General features: G+C 36.4%; 1 protein-coding gene across 1 annotated transcript in view; it reads right to left on the bottom strand.

The window, feature by feature from the left end:
• The window catches only part of NWD2 (NACHT and WD repeat domain containing 2), a 175,917-nt gene that overhangs the window by 8,460 nt on the left and 150,504 nt on the right, over positions 1–16,953 (bottom strand). The window contains exons 4-6 of the mRNA XM_072620454.1: positions 11,457–11,660; positions 6,065–6,209; positions 2,365–2,954 (exon numbers count right to left, since the gene is read on the bottom strand). Coding sequence (XP_072476555.1) covers positions 2,365–2,954; positions 6,065–6,209; positions 11,457–11,660 — 939 coding nt within the window. The remainder of the gene's footprint in view (positions 1–2,364; positions 2,955–6,064; positions 6,210–11,456; positions 11,661–16,953) is intronic.

The following is a 16,953-nucleotide window of genomic DNA, read 5'->3' as shown; positions in this document are numbered from 1 at the left end:
ATTATAATATAATTTATTTCTATTGTAACTATTGTAACTAAAGCAAAGTCAACATAAAAGGGCAGATAAAGTAAGTACTTTTGATAATCAGTTTCAGTCCTAGAGAACAAAAGGTGTAAAGAGGGGAAGAGCTATATGTATGGAATATTACAAATAATTTGACGTTAAGAGAAAGTTTACTGTAGAAATGTTAATTCATTCAATATGAAAATCTCTCTTTGAGCGAGAGTTGGGCAGGTTCATTTAATAGGTAGAAAAGTGAGAACTGAGGCATAGGGTGGGTGAGTGACTTGCCTAACCTCAGGATAAAGGGCTAATCACAAGGAGAATCAGATTTGATTCCCATTGTAAATGTTCTTTTTAATGCACTGAATTTCTTAGTAACATTAAAACCTGCATAATTTCTAATTACAAGTAAGCTAATAGATGCACTAGGAAAAATCACTCTGTAATCTCATTTCACAGATATAATTTAGAACATTTTTTAAAAAAGCCCTCAATGTATTTAAGTGACTGTTTTGAATTCATTAAAAGGACTAATTATGTAAACATAGTTGAATTAGTGTAAATGAAATAATCAAGGAGATGGGAAGACAGTAATATGGGGCCAGCCTAAAAAGATTAGTATTCTTTCTGGTAAGACAAAAGCTAAGAGAAGATATGATCAAAGTCTTTTAAAATTGGGAAGGGTACAAGTATGGGTAAAGATAGACTGGTTCAATAAAACCTGGTATAGTAGGGCTAAAGGATACTCTTTAAAGATTGAAAGAGGTAAATTTGGAAAAATGAAATGAAATATTACTGATAAATAGTAAACTTGTGAAACTATAACTTCAAGAAATGCTACAGGCTGGAGAAATATATAGGTTTAAGAAGGGCTTAAATAAAATGTTTGAAAATAGATCCATAATGGGTTAAGGGGAAACAGCATTAGAAAGGAAATAAGCATGGTTTTCCTAACCTTCCCCTCTGCCTTTGAAATGGTTTATTGATGTTCCTCCTTTCCTTCTCTCCCTCCTTCTCTCTTTCCTTATTTCTTCCTTCCTTCCTCTTTCTTTGATTCTCATCTTAATGTTCTTTTTAATTTGTAGAATTTCTTATTAACATTAAAAACCTGCATAATATCTAATTACAGTTAAGTTAGTGTTTCCCAAGCTGGTCAACATTAAACTCTGTAATCTAGTCTACATTCTTGTGATTTTCTATTTGCATATACTGTCGTAATTGTACACCATCTATATTCAAGTAGGGTTTTTTCTTACACTCAGGACAACTGGATTATTTCATGAATGATTGACTATTAAGAGAGGTACAGCATATAAAGGAATGACTGTTCTCAAGGACGCAATAAGAGAAAAAACAACCTTAAACTCCAGCACAGTAGCAATAAAACAGTGGCCTACCATCTACTGTTGTGGACATGTTGCATGTTGTCATGTGACTGACTTTCTACTTCCCACCTGCTTTTAGCATTTTTTACACTTGGGGCCACTTTCATTTCATCTGTAATACTAGCTCTAGACCCAAGCAGTGGGATATTAAGAGCCCAAGGCCAGATTCTTTGTGGCTTAGCATCATCAGCCTTCTCCTGATCTTGTAATACCAAACCCCAACCTTATACCTCATTTCTTGTTTTTATACCGCTTGACTGAATGTCTAGATTTTTTTCTGGATTAGGATGCTACCTTATAAGGTCCCTACTCCTTCTGGGGACCAGAGCCCTTCCTCCAAACCCTAATTCCCGTGGCTTGGTGCCAGCTACCTGCAGGCAGGAAACTAGGTGGCACAGTGCATAGAGCCCTGACTTGGAGGCAGGAAGGGCTGGGTTCAAAGTCTGCCTCAGTGACTTACTAGCTATGTGACCCTAGGCAAACCACTTAACCTTTGTCTGACTCAATTTCCTTAATGGAGGGGAGTATTAATAGCACCTACTATACAAGGTTCTTGTATGGGTCAGATGAGATAATAAGAATAAAGCACTTAGTACAATGCCTGGCAAATAGTAGGCACTTAAAAATGCTTGTTCCTCTTTCCCTTACCTTTGATCTTTCCATGTTTCCAGATTACTATGAGTTTATACTCCACCTGCCTTCCTGGACCTTCTCTTATTGCACGCTGCTTGGACATCCTTCCATTACCTGCCCTGTCTCCACAATCCTGTCCCATCCCTGGGTCCTAGACATCCTTTGGCTGACCCATTGTGTGGAGGAACAAGCCCCGGTTATAACGCCAAACAAAACATAAATATAGGAGCCATCCACAGATGAACAGACAAAACAAAAGTCAACTAAATTCACTTATTTTTTTAAAATAAACAAAGTAGAACTTTACAAAAAAAACCACTTAAAATGAATTTACATTTACCTTCTTGGCTACTTCAGCTAACAGAAGAGTTTTTCCAGTGCAAGGTCCTCCAAAGGTGATGAGAGGGTTAATGTGCCCTGCTTTGCTGGGAAGAAGGTATTTATGCACTATATTTAGAGATTCACTTTTGTACTCGTAGAAGGAGGCATATGTTTTACATAATGATGAGTGCTGAAGAATTTCGTCATACAGTGTATCGGTTTCTGTGTCAAAATTCTGTTGTACAGTTGCCTGAATGATGTCAATCATATCCTCATAAAACTGTTTACCAAGGCCTTCTATATAATGGTTCTCTACTTCTTGGGAATAACCTAGTTTCATGTCACAATGTGTAATGGAAGTGTAGACTCTCAGATTAGATGATGCCACAATGGTAGGAATAAATTCATCCCTGAGTTTTATCAGTTTCTCGTGGGCTTCTGGGTCTCGGATAATTCTTGGTTCTGTCCCAGTTATGTCCATGTATTTACCCATTGCTGGAATTTTCACAAAACGCTCAATGTTTGCAATTTTTCTAATGTAGCAAACACATTTCTTTAGGAATGCTGGTGTTTGTTTTCCCAAAGCAAAGTCAAACTCATCTTCAATAGCTGAAAAAACAAGCAAAAGAAATCTAGTGCTAACTTCCCCATCCCAAAGCAGAAACAACGTCAGATCTCAACTCTTGCTTTGCTCCTGTTGGGGAGTTCTAAGCAGAATCATCCTCTCCAGAAGTGACAAGGTGGGTCACAAGTGGCATTAGACATAGGGAAGAGGATGTATCACTTCAGAAGAACTATTTCCTAAGTGACCAGAAATATCTATAAAACTGTAGGAAATTTACTATTTGATCACTAGCCAGTGGAGTGTGAATGACCTCTGCATCTATGTTATAACCCCTAAACATATTACAAATTAGAAAAAAAAAATGGTGGTCAGTGACTTATTAGTCCAGATTTGCATACTATTCATTCACTTTCAGCTTTGACTACGACTCCTAATTTCTTCTTGTGATTATAATGTCATCGGATATTTTAGCTAGGGATTTCTCAGAGGTGTATGACCTTGGGGAGGTCACTTCATATTTTGGGGCTTAAATGTCCTCATTTGTAAAACGAGGGGGTTGGATTAGAGTAGCTGTTCTCAAAGTGTGGCCTAAAATCCCCAGAGTTCTTTGACGTCACTATTTTTATAATAATACTAATACAATATTTGTCCATTAAAATACTCCTCCTGTTTTCAATGGCATATCTGTATGAGGTCAAACTTTCTTCCTTTACTTCAACCAAAACAACATACCACAATAGACTGAATGCAGAAGCAGATGCGAGAATCCAGCTGTCTTCTATTAAGTCATGATACTTGCAAAACTATGTAAAACAATGCCGCTCTTCTCATTTTTAAGAAAATATGGTTATTTTTCATTAGTATGTTATTTATATTAACATGTAATAGGTTTCTCATAGTTATTTTAAAATGAATTAATAAATATTTGAAAAATCTATCAGTTCTAATTTCTAATATGGTATATATTATTAGATATAACCTACATACACAAAAGTTTTTTGGGATCTTCAATAATTTCTTAGGATCGTAAAGGGATCATACTATAACCAAAAAGTTTTGAGAAGTGCTGAATTAGTAGATCTCTAAAGTCCTTTCTAGCTCTAAATCAATTTTTTCCAGATTGTCTTGGAAAACTAAACTGTTCAAATAGAGCTTTTTGCTCCAGTTTTGGCTAACATGCCTCTTATCTGATTGGCTAGTGCCTTGAAGCATTAGGGACAGATATACCAATACAGATGCTTTAAAGAGAATTGATAAACATGGAAATAAAATTCAAACTACTAAATGTTTCACCCTTAGTTGCTTCATATTAAGCCCTCTTAGGATAATCAATTTATTCTGAGCCCAGGGAGGAAAAATGATTAAATTTCAAGAAACCAGACTTGTTAGGTCTACCTATAGATTGTTTTCTGATTTTGAAGCATTATTATTAATGTGAAGATAGATGATCCCTTCCTCCCCACTAATTTTTAACCCAAAGTGTTTGAGCTTGTAGTACTCAATAGTTAGTATCAGTCCCACCACATTCAAACTTCAAATGAGGCTGATGATCAAAAGATTGATCCCTTGGAGAATTGATCCAATGACTTCGTCTATTGGATTTTTTTCTTTGGGCAAACTTTGCCTACTTGATTGGGGGATGGAAGGTGAGGGAGGGAGGGAGGAAGAAAGAAAGAGGAAAAAATGATTTTAAAAAACTTGCAAATTTCCCATACAGTTAGGGATTATGATGAGAGAGTCCAGGGTTTATAGAAAAGACAGGCAAGTGAGGTCTGAAACTTGATAGGAATGTTACTGTCATAGATAATATGGCACATAAAGCCAGAGCTACTTCACTTAGGACACTGAGGGTCAGAGAGATTATGTGACTTGCCTAATATCACATAGATGGTAAAGGCTAGAGCCAGGACTATTATTTCCTTTGAAATACTAATCTTCACAGAAATATATATTTATGTGGGATTATTTTGTGGGGAGAATGAATCAGTAGAAACACTATTTGTATACAAAAATATTATAAAACTGGAATTAGGTTCATAATAAGAGAAAATTTTTAAAAAGGTCAAAAATTTCCATACCAAGTAGGACCAATATCATAGAATTTGAGTGATAGAAAGGACCTCAGAGATAAATTAGTTCAATCCTTATCTTAAGTATGAATCTCCTTTTACCATATCCCTTGATAGGTCATAATTTGGTTTCTCCTTGGAAATCATCAGAAACAGTAAACTCAAATGAAGTATTTTAAAATAAATTCTCAAAAGTTTTGTGATTAAAATTAATTGTATCATTAATTAATCAACTGAATTCATACTTTTCCCCAAATTTGGTTTTTGAGCAGTAGTCTAGAAAATCATTGTGGCTTTAACTTGATAAAAGAAACAGCAGGATGCCCTTAAAACAGGCTAATTTCCCCACCAAAATCTAAAGAACAGGAGTGTCTTAATCTAGGAGAATAAGATTACTAAATTTAATCTCATGATTTTTATCTTTGTTTTAATCAGCTCTGATATCTTACAAGGTATCAGCAATTATACAGCTGAAGTGTCAAAATGATTTACAATTAACTTTACATTTTAAAAATCATGATTACTACTGTCTTGCTTGATAAAATTTGAAGCAGTAACTAAGTCCCTTTGCCAGGGATCCATATTCATAATCAGTTTTCAACGGGGAAGGAATGAAAGTTGCAGAAAAGATGTCCAATCTGCAGTTTTCTTCCAAGTTTTCCAAATCTCTAAATGTCCTATTTCTTACCTGATCTTTTTTTTTTCTTTCTGGGTATAACTCCTGCCCCTTTTCCCAAACTGAAATCTAGGACATTTCCTTAGCGATTACTGGCCCTCTGTGTTACTTATAATAGTGAAGCCTCCTTTTTCATTGTTAAAAGACAGGTGCCAATTGGTTTAAGTGAGAAATATTGGCTCAATACGGTTTATCATATTCATCTTTCTTTCAAAGTTGCATTTTCATCGAGACACCCCGTAAGTTAAATAGAATTTGATTTGTAGGCAAGGGCTGAATAATATCTTTTTTCTAGATTGAGATACTTAGGATAATTTTTTTTATTTCACACAAGTTGCATTTATTCATTCATAAAAGATTTGGTGTATGGCCATTTTTTTTTGCCCTTTGCTGGCAGTATAAAAGTTACCTGAAAAGAGATATCTCTTGGCTTGACTGTGCTTCATTTTCCCCTTTTCATGTAGCAATTTCACAGCTGTCTTAAAAATCTTCTTTATTTCCTCTGATATCTCTTGCCATTTTTTTTCATTCTCAGTATTGGCAGAAGGTGGCATCTATCAAAAACATTCAAGGAAACAGGCACATATTTCAGATACTTCAAAAGGACAGCTCTGACACTGAGGTAAGTGAGGCAGTACTGCACAATGGAAAGGACCCTGGTTCTGGCATCAAAGGACCTGGCTTAAGAGCCTACCTCAGTCACCACCTCCCTGTTGGACCTTGGGTAATTCAAGGAATGTCTCTGGGCTTTACTTTCCTCATATGTAAACAAGGAGATTGGATTAGATGGACTTTTAGATTCCTTCCAACTCTAGAGTCATGATACTATATTATTTCCCCTTCCCCCAAGAACTGATACAAACAAGATCCAGTACAATAATAATATATCTTTCCGACAATCTAAAGGAGTGAGAAAGGAAATGAAGAGGAAAGGAGGCTGCTGTCCATGCCATGGTGATGTCCCCAGTGAAAATATTCAATGACATCACCCCTGCAGAAAGACATTTGAGAGGTGAGAAGGTAGTTTTCTCAAGCAATTTACTGAGGTTAGTTTTACCTGCTGCAATGAGGAAGTAGACATATTACACTCTGGTGAATGACCATTATGGGGTTATATAGTGAGGGTAGGGGAAGAAGGGTGAAATTATTCTGCCCTATACACAAACAGAATGATTTATTTGAAACATCCTAGATGATAGTTTCTGGACCATTCTGCCCTGTCTTTGTCCAGCAGATAGAGCTGAGGGTGAAATGAATATGGGATTGGCAGAATATAATCATATATATGTGATATGTCATATATGATCATATTTCTAATACACACACACATTATGATACTTGTGTTTTACTATTCCTAAAGTCCTTTTAAAATAACGCAGGGAAGTCACGCTATAAGTTCCAAGAGAAATTCATAGAGCATGAGGCATAGCACAGAACAGTAATAATATAGTATTTAGAGTCAGAAAAACTACGTTCAATCCCCCCTACCTTTTTTTGATATTCACTAGGTATGAGACCTTGGGCAAAGTCAACTGCAAGTCATGTCATCATTTCCCTGATGTTATGTTCCTCTTCAGAGATGAAGGACAAACAGAACTTTGGGCAAGTCATTTAACTGATGAGGGGGCTAAACTAGATGACTGCAAAAGTTTTTTTCTACTGTAAAGATTTGACCCTTTGCATGGTTTACTTTTTCTTCTCTAATCTGAAGACTCAGTACTTGCTCCTTCTGGAGTAAGAAGGGGATAAGTGACAATTAGGGAAAATGGTTAGCAAACACATAGGAGAATCCCATTTATTCATTATTTCACTAACTGTTGAAACCTGTATAATTTTGATCTCTATCATTAGAAATATGCTAGAATATACATTAAAATAGGAATGATTTCATTCTGAAATGTCCTTGTGTGAACTCTGAATTGAAACAACAAATCTAACTGATAAATATTAGTCAGGGTTTTGGTGTCAGAAAGTTATTGTTAAACTATCTAGTGGTCATAAATATGACAGGAAGCCAAAGGACTTCTAGGTAAAATGCATTTTAGGGGATAGAAATATTCTATTTTCTGGGATCACTGATCCTTTGTTTTAGCAACATTCTTTATTCTTTCAGGAATCAAAGACGATAGGTAAAGAGCTTTATAGTTACGCCACTTTTTAAAACACAAAGTTGAGCCTAATAACAGACTATTTAGATAGAAATAACAAATATTCTCACCCTTATTTTACAGGTAACTGAATTGAGGATGAGATATTGTCATGATTTGTCAGAAATGGCACTTGATTATAGTTCTGCTGAGTCCAATTTCAGCGTCTTTTCCATTGAACCAAGTTCTGTCTTAGATTCTCTTTCTTGTGGCTCTTTTTGGGTGACTCTGTTACTGGTAGGCACGGATCATACTAGCCTCTGCCTCTATCCCTCTTCTACTCCCTCTGCCCCCATTAGTCCCAGCTTGAATATGTTAGATCATAGAATTTAGTGCTGATATCCATCTCCAGAGAAAGAACTGATGGAGTCTGAATGCAGATTGAAGCACGCTTTTTTAAAAAACTATATCTTTCTTTCTTTCTTTTGGTCTGTTTTCTTTCACAGCATGACTAACATGGAAATATGATTTACATAACTGCACACATATAACCTAAATAAAATTTCTTGCCTTCTCAATGGGGGGGAAGAGAGGGAAGGAGAGAATTTAGAACTCCGAATTAAAAAAAAAAAGAATGTTAAAGATCATTTTTGCATGTAATTAAAGGGACAATAAAATATTAGATCATTAAAAAAAGGATTTAGAGCTGAAAGGGACCTTAAATAACAGCTGGTCTAGATAACAGCAGAAATGTCTCGATAAATGTTAACCAAAGAAGTAAGAATATGAAACTGAGTTAAGGGCTGTGCTTTTCTTTAAACATTTAAAAAATGATAGTGTTTCAATTGTGAATTGTCTGTTTGATACACTTAAAACCTATGTATCATTTATCTAGTTTATAAGCTGATATCCAAGTCATGTCTCAATCATTACAAAAGGTATAATCTGGTAATTCAGTAATAGATCTCACTCTGTTTCTCAAATTTATTGTTTTTAATTTCGTCCAGGAATGAGGAGGCTTGTTGACTACTGCATGGTTAGGGAACTACATGCTTCCACTGAGCTTGAATTAGGAAAACTGTAGAAAGCAGAGTTAGGGATCTTAGGAGTTAAAATTTTAACCTTCACCTCTAGTCTTCAGCTCCAAATCACACACAAAGTTACTAATTATGGGACATTTTTGTGATTTACACACTCCTCAACTAGCTTGATGAAGTTTCTTGAGAGCAAGGACTGTCTTTTTGCCTCTTTTTGTATCCCTGGTGCTTAGCACACTGCCTGGCACATAGTAGGTACTTCGCAAATGTTTATTGATTATTGATTTTGCTGTAGTGATCCAAGAGTTATAGACACATTTTGATAATAATAAAGTAATCTTTATATAACTTTTACAACAACTATACCTTATTTTGTGTAATGCTTTATACTTTTACAAAACTCATCTACATAATTTTTGAGGCTCACCTTATCCCCTCAAGTTAAATGGGAGTGAATTATTGTCCCCATTTTACAAAAGAGGAAGTGCTGTCCTATCCAGACCATGAAGAGTAGTGAACAATGGTAAGGGAAGACAGAATCAAAGATGACAAGACTGAAGATGCCATGTGGAGGTCAGGAACGAGCTGAACTTCAACAGTGTCTAGAATCAACAGTCAAGTTAGAGAAGGGAATTAGATGTCAGGAAGGCCTCTGAGAGTCAGGGAGAAGCCAGGTGCTGAATGGAGGTCAAGGAGAGGCAGAAACCAAGAACGCAGTCAGGTCAGCATAAACGAGACATCAGTGACGGGTCGTTATTGATTCTCCATCAGGGGATATCTTACATGCTTGTTGCTAATGTAGCAGCCAGTCCCAGTCAAGGGCCCTTCATGTACAAGCAGGGAACCACAGTAGAAAGATGCTAAATAATCTAGCCTGGTTAGGGTAGGAAGTATGGAGTAAGAGAAGGAAAAGAATCCTAAAATGGAAACATATTATGTTAAAATGAACTTACCTCAAGATCACTGATGGGATAGTGATGAAAAGCCAGTTCTCTGACTGAACCCAGTAGTTTTTCCCATATGTAATGTGGTCACCACTCCAAGTTAATTAGTTTGTTATAAATTAATCTGTTTCTAAGTCTGAAAATGAAGATTTTTTGATAGTCTATTGGGAAAGAGTTCCTAGCATTTTTATTTCTGTGAGACACAGAACACTTAATCAATCTGATGGATTCAAATCTGACTTCAGACATTTATTAGCTGTGTGACCCTGGGCAAGTAATTTAACTTCTGTTTGCCCTACTCTACTGAAGAAGGAAATGGCAAACTGGTCCACAGGGTTACAAAGAGTTAGACATGGCTGAATGACTGAACAACAACATGTGATAGACTCCATAAACTGAGACCCAGGGTGATTGAATGCCTTGTCTAAGCTCATTAGTGACAGAGCGGGACCAAAACAGAGGTTCCTTGAGTCCCAGGCCAATGACCTTTCCATTGTACTTTTCTACCTCCATGGGGTCACTTTATGGTAGAAGAGAGCCTTTTTAGATCCCACAGAAATTTCATATTCGAGTGATGTCAATCCTCTTTTCCTTTCTTTTGGGGTGGAGTGAGGAGGAGGCAAAGTGGGTTGGACAGTTGATCAAAGGCAGAGCTGGGAAGCCTGCGTGGCTGGAGAGTCTTTCAGAGTACCACCTGATCCCTTTATTATTACAAGTATGAATTGTTTTCCAATGTGAGTTTTGGCTTGTAGAAAAGATTGTTCATTTTACTTTAACTATGATCTTGAGTATATTATGAAAGATAATTGGAAAATGATAGAAAGTGTGCTAAATCTGTAGGCAGGAGAAGGGTTTGGGACCTGTGAGATCTTGGGCAAGTCCTCTACACTTACGGACTCTCAGTTATCTCATCTTCAAGATGGAAATAATAATACTTATAAAAATGTAAATGATCATCATTACAGATAGCACTTGAGAAGGATCATTATACATGAACAAATTAGATACTGGTATTAAATAATAAATATGCGGTGTAATAGATTTAGTACTGGACTCAGAGAATTAGGAAGAACCTTTGTTCATATCGTTGATACTTAACTAGCTCTGCAATATGAAGATATCAATTGATATCTCTGTCCCAGTTTCCTAATATGGAAAATGGGGGTAGTAGCATCTATCTCAAAGCACTGTTTGTGATGGTCAAGTGAGATAATGTGTGCATAGTGCTTTGTAAACTTCAAAAAACTAAATAAATGTATGTTTCTAGTAGAAAGAACACTGGCAGTCAGTCACTAAGCATTTAGTAAGCACTCACTAGTCACCAGTCACTGTGCTAAGCACTAAGGACAGATATCAAAACGCTAAATAAATATATGTTATAAATTGGAAAGAACACTGGCTCTTGAAGTCAGGTGATCTGGGTTCAAATCTTACCTCTGACACTTACTACCTGTGTGACCTTGGGTAAATCATTTAGGCTCTGAGACCTCAGTCTCCTCATCTGTAAAATGTAATAAGGAGATTGGATTTGATGATCTCTGTCATCTTTCTAGCTCTAGATCCATGAGTTGATTTTTATGATGATTTTCCTCTGAGGTCCAGGAGAATTCCTTTTTAGGTACTGTAGCACAGAGAGGGAATACCATCCGGATGTGTTCTATTGGTGAAGTCAAAAATACTTTCCCTGAATGAATACTTAAGAGCGCAAGGGGCTCTACTGAGAGGCAACTTACTGAGTTCTTATTGCTTTTCAGCATTTCCCATTTAGGTCTGAGGTAATAGGCTGCTGGAACAGAGTTCTCATCTCGGCAGTACCATTCTTCGAGCACCTTGGTTTCCAGCTTTGCTTCTATGGCAGCATCCAAAATCATCTCAAATTCTGATGACTCAACTTCCCCAGGAATTCGGATGTTTCCATACTTTTCACCTAACAGCCCCTGTGTATTAACAAGAAAGTGAAGTTTAGCATTCTGTAGAATATTTTATAGAGTGCCACTCAAGTTTTAATGAATGAGAATGTTCTGGATTTTTTTCCTCGAATCCTTTAATCATATATGACAATTCATTAGGATTGGACTAGATATCATATAATGTCATGAAATTGAAACAGCTATTTAAAGGGTATTGATTTTTAAAAAAAAAAAGTGTATTGATTTTTTTATATTACACCCATTTCCCAATATGCCCTCACTGCCTCCACCCCAATGAATACTTCTATATAACAAAGCAAAACAATTAAGAAAAAAGCAACGAAAAAGTAATTTGATATAGGCAGCATGATGCATTCATAGTTACCCACCTACTTATTGAGGAGGGAAATGTGTTTTGTCCTCTTTTCTCTGAGACCCACATTGATCACTGTGATTAATGAGTTTGCTCTTAAATTTGGTTATATTTCTATTATGTTGGTCATTGTGTTTATTGTTTTCTTTGTTGTATTTTCTTCAGTCAGCATTTGTGGATACAAGTCTACCTATATTTCTCTGAATGCCTCAAGTTCATCATTTCATGGAGTGCTATAATACTCCGTCACATTCCTGTACCATAATTTATTCAGCCATTCCCCAGATAAGGGACGCTTACTTGGTTTCTAGTATTTTGCTGTCTCAAAGAGTAGTCCAATGAAAACTTTTCATTTTTGGAATCATTCTTCCTGTCCTTGATTTCCTTGTGATATATACCCAGTAGAAGTATCTCTAGATCAAAGCATATGAAGATTCATACCTTACCTCACTTAATTCCAAATTGTTTTACAGATTAGTTGTAGCAATGCACAGTTTCAGCTCCTCCAACGTTCACTATTTGAAAGTCTTTGACAGTTCAATGGATGAGGGAGGTATGAAACCTCAGTTTTAACATTTAATTGTCAATTCAATCAATTGTATATTATTATGCTATTTGGAAATGAGATTTCATATTTCTTCAGGCAAACTCAGAACATGGTGTTTTTTTATATTTCTAACTGTAGACTTTTTGGAGATAATGTTATATGAAAACATATATGTTGTAAATTGCAAACCATTATGCAAATTTAAGGCATTATAACTGCTATTTTCTTATAAGGGTTTGGATAATTAAATAGGTTTTTTTCCTCCAAGATTTTGATATTAAGTAAAAAAAAATCCTGTTAGACTATGCAAATAAGATATTGAATAGTGACAACATTTAAAGAGAAGAACAGTTTCTGGAAGATTGAATAGTTCAAGTCTTTGTTACAAGAAAAAAAATATGAGTTTAGAAAGTCAGTGGAAGAAAAAAGCTTGATGGAATTGAAAAATTAAAATATTCATACCAAATCTTCAGAGGAACAATTTTAGGGAAACTCAATTTCTTCATGCTTAAGATCTGGTTTACATATTACCCAACAATTCAATTCTGCATAAATGCATGAAATTAGTGGACAGGATACAGACTGAACCTGTGATTTCATTGGTAGAGGGGACTCACATGAGGAAACACTCTTTACCAATGTAGTTCAGAATATTTTCCACAATTTGTAGCCTTAGAGAGAGTAGTCTAGGACACTAAGAAATTAAAAAACTTGCCCAAGGTTAAGGCCAATATGCTTCAGAGGCAGCACTTGAAACCAGGGCTTCTCAACTCTGCTGGGTCAACACAATTTTCTGGGTGTTTTGTCTCAAAGTATTACTAATGGCTCAGTGGAGAGAGTGTTGGTCAAATCTGCCCTCAGACTGGGTGACCCTGGGCAAATCATTTAACCCTGTTGGCAGTGGTTTCCTCATCTGCAAAATGAGTTTGAGAAGAAAATGGCAAACCACTCCAATATTTTCACCAAGAAAATACCAAATGGGGCCATGAAGAGTCAGACATGACTGAATAATAACAATTACTAAGTTCTGTACTATACTGTTTAACCTGTAGACAAAACATATAGATGACTGAACAAATTCTAAAATTTTAGTCTGAGCCCTTTGGTGTGGCTTAATAGCTCTTAGGATGACTTATTAATCCTATACATTGAATTGACAAAGAATTGCTACCTCATATACATCTACTTCACTGTATGACAATATTTGGACTTGAATTCTGTATAATACAAATCTTTACATACCTGAAACCAAAATATTTGTATCCTTTTAAAGTATTGTAACTGTTTTATCTTAAGTACATGTTAAGTTCATATCTGTGAATGCTATTGCATTTTCTTCTTAGCTGTGAGAGAGTAACTTTTTCTTTTAAAATGGTTGGTATCTCTATACATCATACAGTAACAGCCTTATGTCACCAATTTGGAATTTTTGGTAATTTAGACAAGGTAAGGGTTGACCTTGCCATTATAAGTGGAAAAGGGGTTTTACTAAGTAAAAGAATAGTGTATAATATGTTTAATGTAGAGGGCTAAGGAGAGTGCGAGTCCCGAGACCTAGGCCAAGGTGAAGCCTGTTCCTGTGGGACTTGTGCTTACTCAACCCTGGCAAAAGCTCTCCATGACCCTGAGAACCTGAGGTTCTTGCAAAAAGCAGCAAGATGGCCTGGGAACTCAGGAGCTAGCTTGGGGAGCAGGATAAGCTTTGCTACTTGCTTTGGGTACAAGGATGTGAGTGAGTCATGGGATGGTGAAGTAATGGGATGAGCTCAGCCTGCAGGTGATTGTGGTTACAGCCCTTAAATACCCTGACCCTCAGCTGAATAAATGGATTGCTCTCTTGCATTCCCGCCTGCCCCGTGTCTTTCTTATCAACAGCTTGCAGAAGCACTCCATGGATGCTGGTCGCGAGCACAGTTTAAAAGAAAAAAAACTGTTTTCAGACACTTTAAAAATTTAATATATATTTATCTGTGCTCTAGTGGCAGCCATGCTATGAGGGGAAAAGACTGAATTTGGAGTCACAGAATCACTTGACTGAGTGTAAAATCTTAAGAAATCAACTAGTCCAGTGCTTTTACTTTACAGAGGAAGAGCTGATGCCAAGAAGTGAAGGGGTTTTTCTAAAATCACAGCCTGTCACAGATAGAACTGAAATTAGAATCTGTTTTCCCTGACCTTCTGTCCAATTCTTTTTCCATCATACCTCACTGTGAGGGGGTCATACTCATTTTCTGCTGTATAGTAAGAAAAAGAACCTTTGTTTCTTCCTCATCCTTAAACTTCTTGTGTTGGCTCAGAACTGCATAACCCTCCCAATGGAAGAGAAAGGACTGATACTGGACCCCTTGTTGGTGTAAAGGGAAGGAGAGGATAACTAGCTCCCATCTTACCCATTCTTCCCCTAGTCCTTCTCCCCAGAGCCACCCTCTGGGATGGCTTACTCTGCTGTCTATAGTCAGGGGTTGGTTATGCCTTCCACAAAGACAGGGTTCAAGAGAATTTCAGTTTGACTCCTGGCTCTCTGGTCCTTGAAACTCATGTGACCTCTGTTAAGTCATGTATGTAATGTCTGTCTCATTTTTTTCATCACCTCCATCATCTCTGGAGTCCTTCCCCAGAGCAAACAGGTTGGCTATGTTTAACATGGGGCTTTGAAATGCTAATTACTGCACTTACTCTAAGAGGCATCTGTAAGAATCACAGGTTGTTAGAAAGGATCTTGGAGATCATCTAGTTCAAACCTGTAATTTACTTTTTTTTTAATTTTAAAAGGTTTCATTGTTTCCTTGCTTTTATGCCACAACCATTTCCTTAAGTGCACCCTCCCATTGAGCTTTGCTTTAAGCAAAACGAGCAGTCTCGGTGGTGGTGTCTAACAATGTATATGTCCCACATTCTTGTCTTTCTTTCATGTTCCTACTTTGTGGAGGGAGCTGCAATCTCACTTCTCCAGGACTGGGATGATTTATAACAGTGCATCAGAATTTATAACAGTGCATCATTTTAGCGATGGTATTGTTTGTATTATTTTAGTCACTGTGTACATTGTTTTCTTGGTTCTGTTTGCTTGATTTTCATCGCTTCATGGTTCTTCTAATGTTTCTCTGAATTTCTCATATTCACTGCTTCCTGTTGTAAAATAACATCCCTTAACATCCATTTGCTATTTTTTTCTTCCATCATTCTCCAAAGATGGACACACATTTTTATTCCTGTTTTTCTCACTGCAAAAATGTTGCTTTGACTATGACGTTATGTTGTAGGACTTTCTTTTTTGTCATTGAGTTCTTTGAAGTTTATGTCCAGGAATGGGATAACTGAGTCAAAAGGGCATGAATATTTTAGTGAATTTTCTTGTATAATTCCAAGTTGTTTTTCAAAACCCTGTCCTTCAACCTGTTGACATACAAAGAATCTAAAAGGAATTCTGCTACTAAATCTTTCATGAAAAGTTACTGGAGGCAGTCCCAAGGAAACAGAACAAAACTTCTTCTATGATTCCACCATTTAATTCAGCAAACCTTTATCAATGACCTTTTATTTTGTACAAGGGGCTGTGCCAGTTGCTGGGGATATAAAGACAAAAGTGAAATAAGATGGCTTGTCAGAGAAGAAATAGTCTTTAGAAAACTAGTCAATTTAGGGAAAGCATCAGTTAGACTGTGCAACTTTTCAGAAAAGAAAATTTTCACTTTTGATAGTTATTTGGGTATTGAATATACAAATAGCTACTGCTACAGCAACAAGAGCCAGTCTGGGAGAATTTAGATCTATTCCCTCTCACCCATTTATTTAAAATGACCTATAATCCAATGCTAGAGACAATTAGTTTTTACAGACCAAGCAGCACTCCATGCGCTCATCCTATATCAGGAAATTTCATTGACATAAATGTTTGAATACATTTAAGGATATTTTTTAAAATTAAGGATGGTAAGTGAAACAAAAAACAATTAAATGAGATCACTGAAATTCGAAAAAACATCTAAGAAGTGAACGTGAGAAAATTTTTGAACTATTGGGTTTTCTCAAAAATTAAAGAAAATAACATGTCAAAAGTGTGAAGTAGTTATAATTGGCTCTGCAGAGACATCAAAGTTATATAAATCCTACAAATGGGGCTGTTCTCAGGGGATCTACGTCCTGGAGCCAACCTTAGATTATATAGGGTCTGGAACAAATCAGAGTCTCCTCACACACACTGATATAGTCGATTGCCTTCTTGAGTCAGCAGTGGTCAGCAGCCAATAGGACAGAAAGAAAAGAAACAAATTGTAGGAATTATATTAACTTACCCAGTTCAATCCTAAAGATAACCCTGCTCCCACATGACCTTCCTAACATCCAGAAGAGTAATTCTATGGAATAGCAAACTCTACTCACAAAGACCTTTAGGCATT

Source organism: Notamacropus eugenii, chromosome 6, assembly GCF_028372415.1.
Source record: "Notamacropus eugenii isolate mMacEug1 chromosome 6, mMacEug1.pri_v2, whole genome shotgun sequence".
Classification (NCBI taxonomy): domain Eukaryota; kingdom Metazoa; phylum Chordata; class Mammalia; order Diprotodontia; family Macropodidae; genus Notamacropus; species Notamacropus eugenii.
This window is presented reverse-complemented; position numbering and strand designations above follow the sequence as displayed.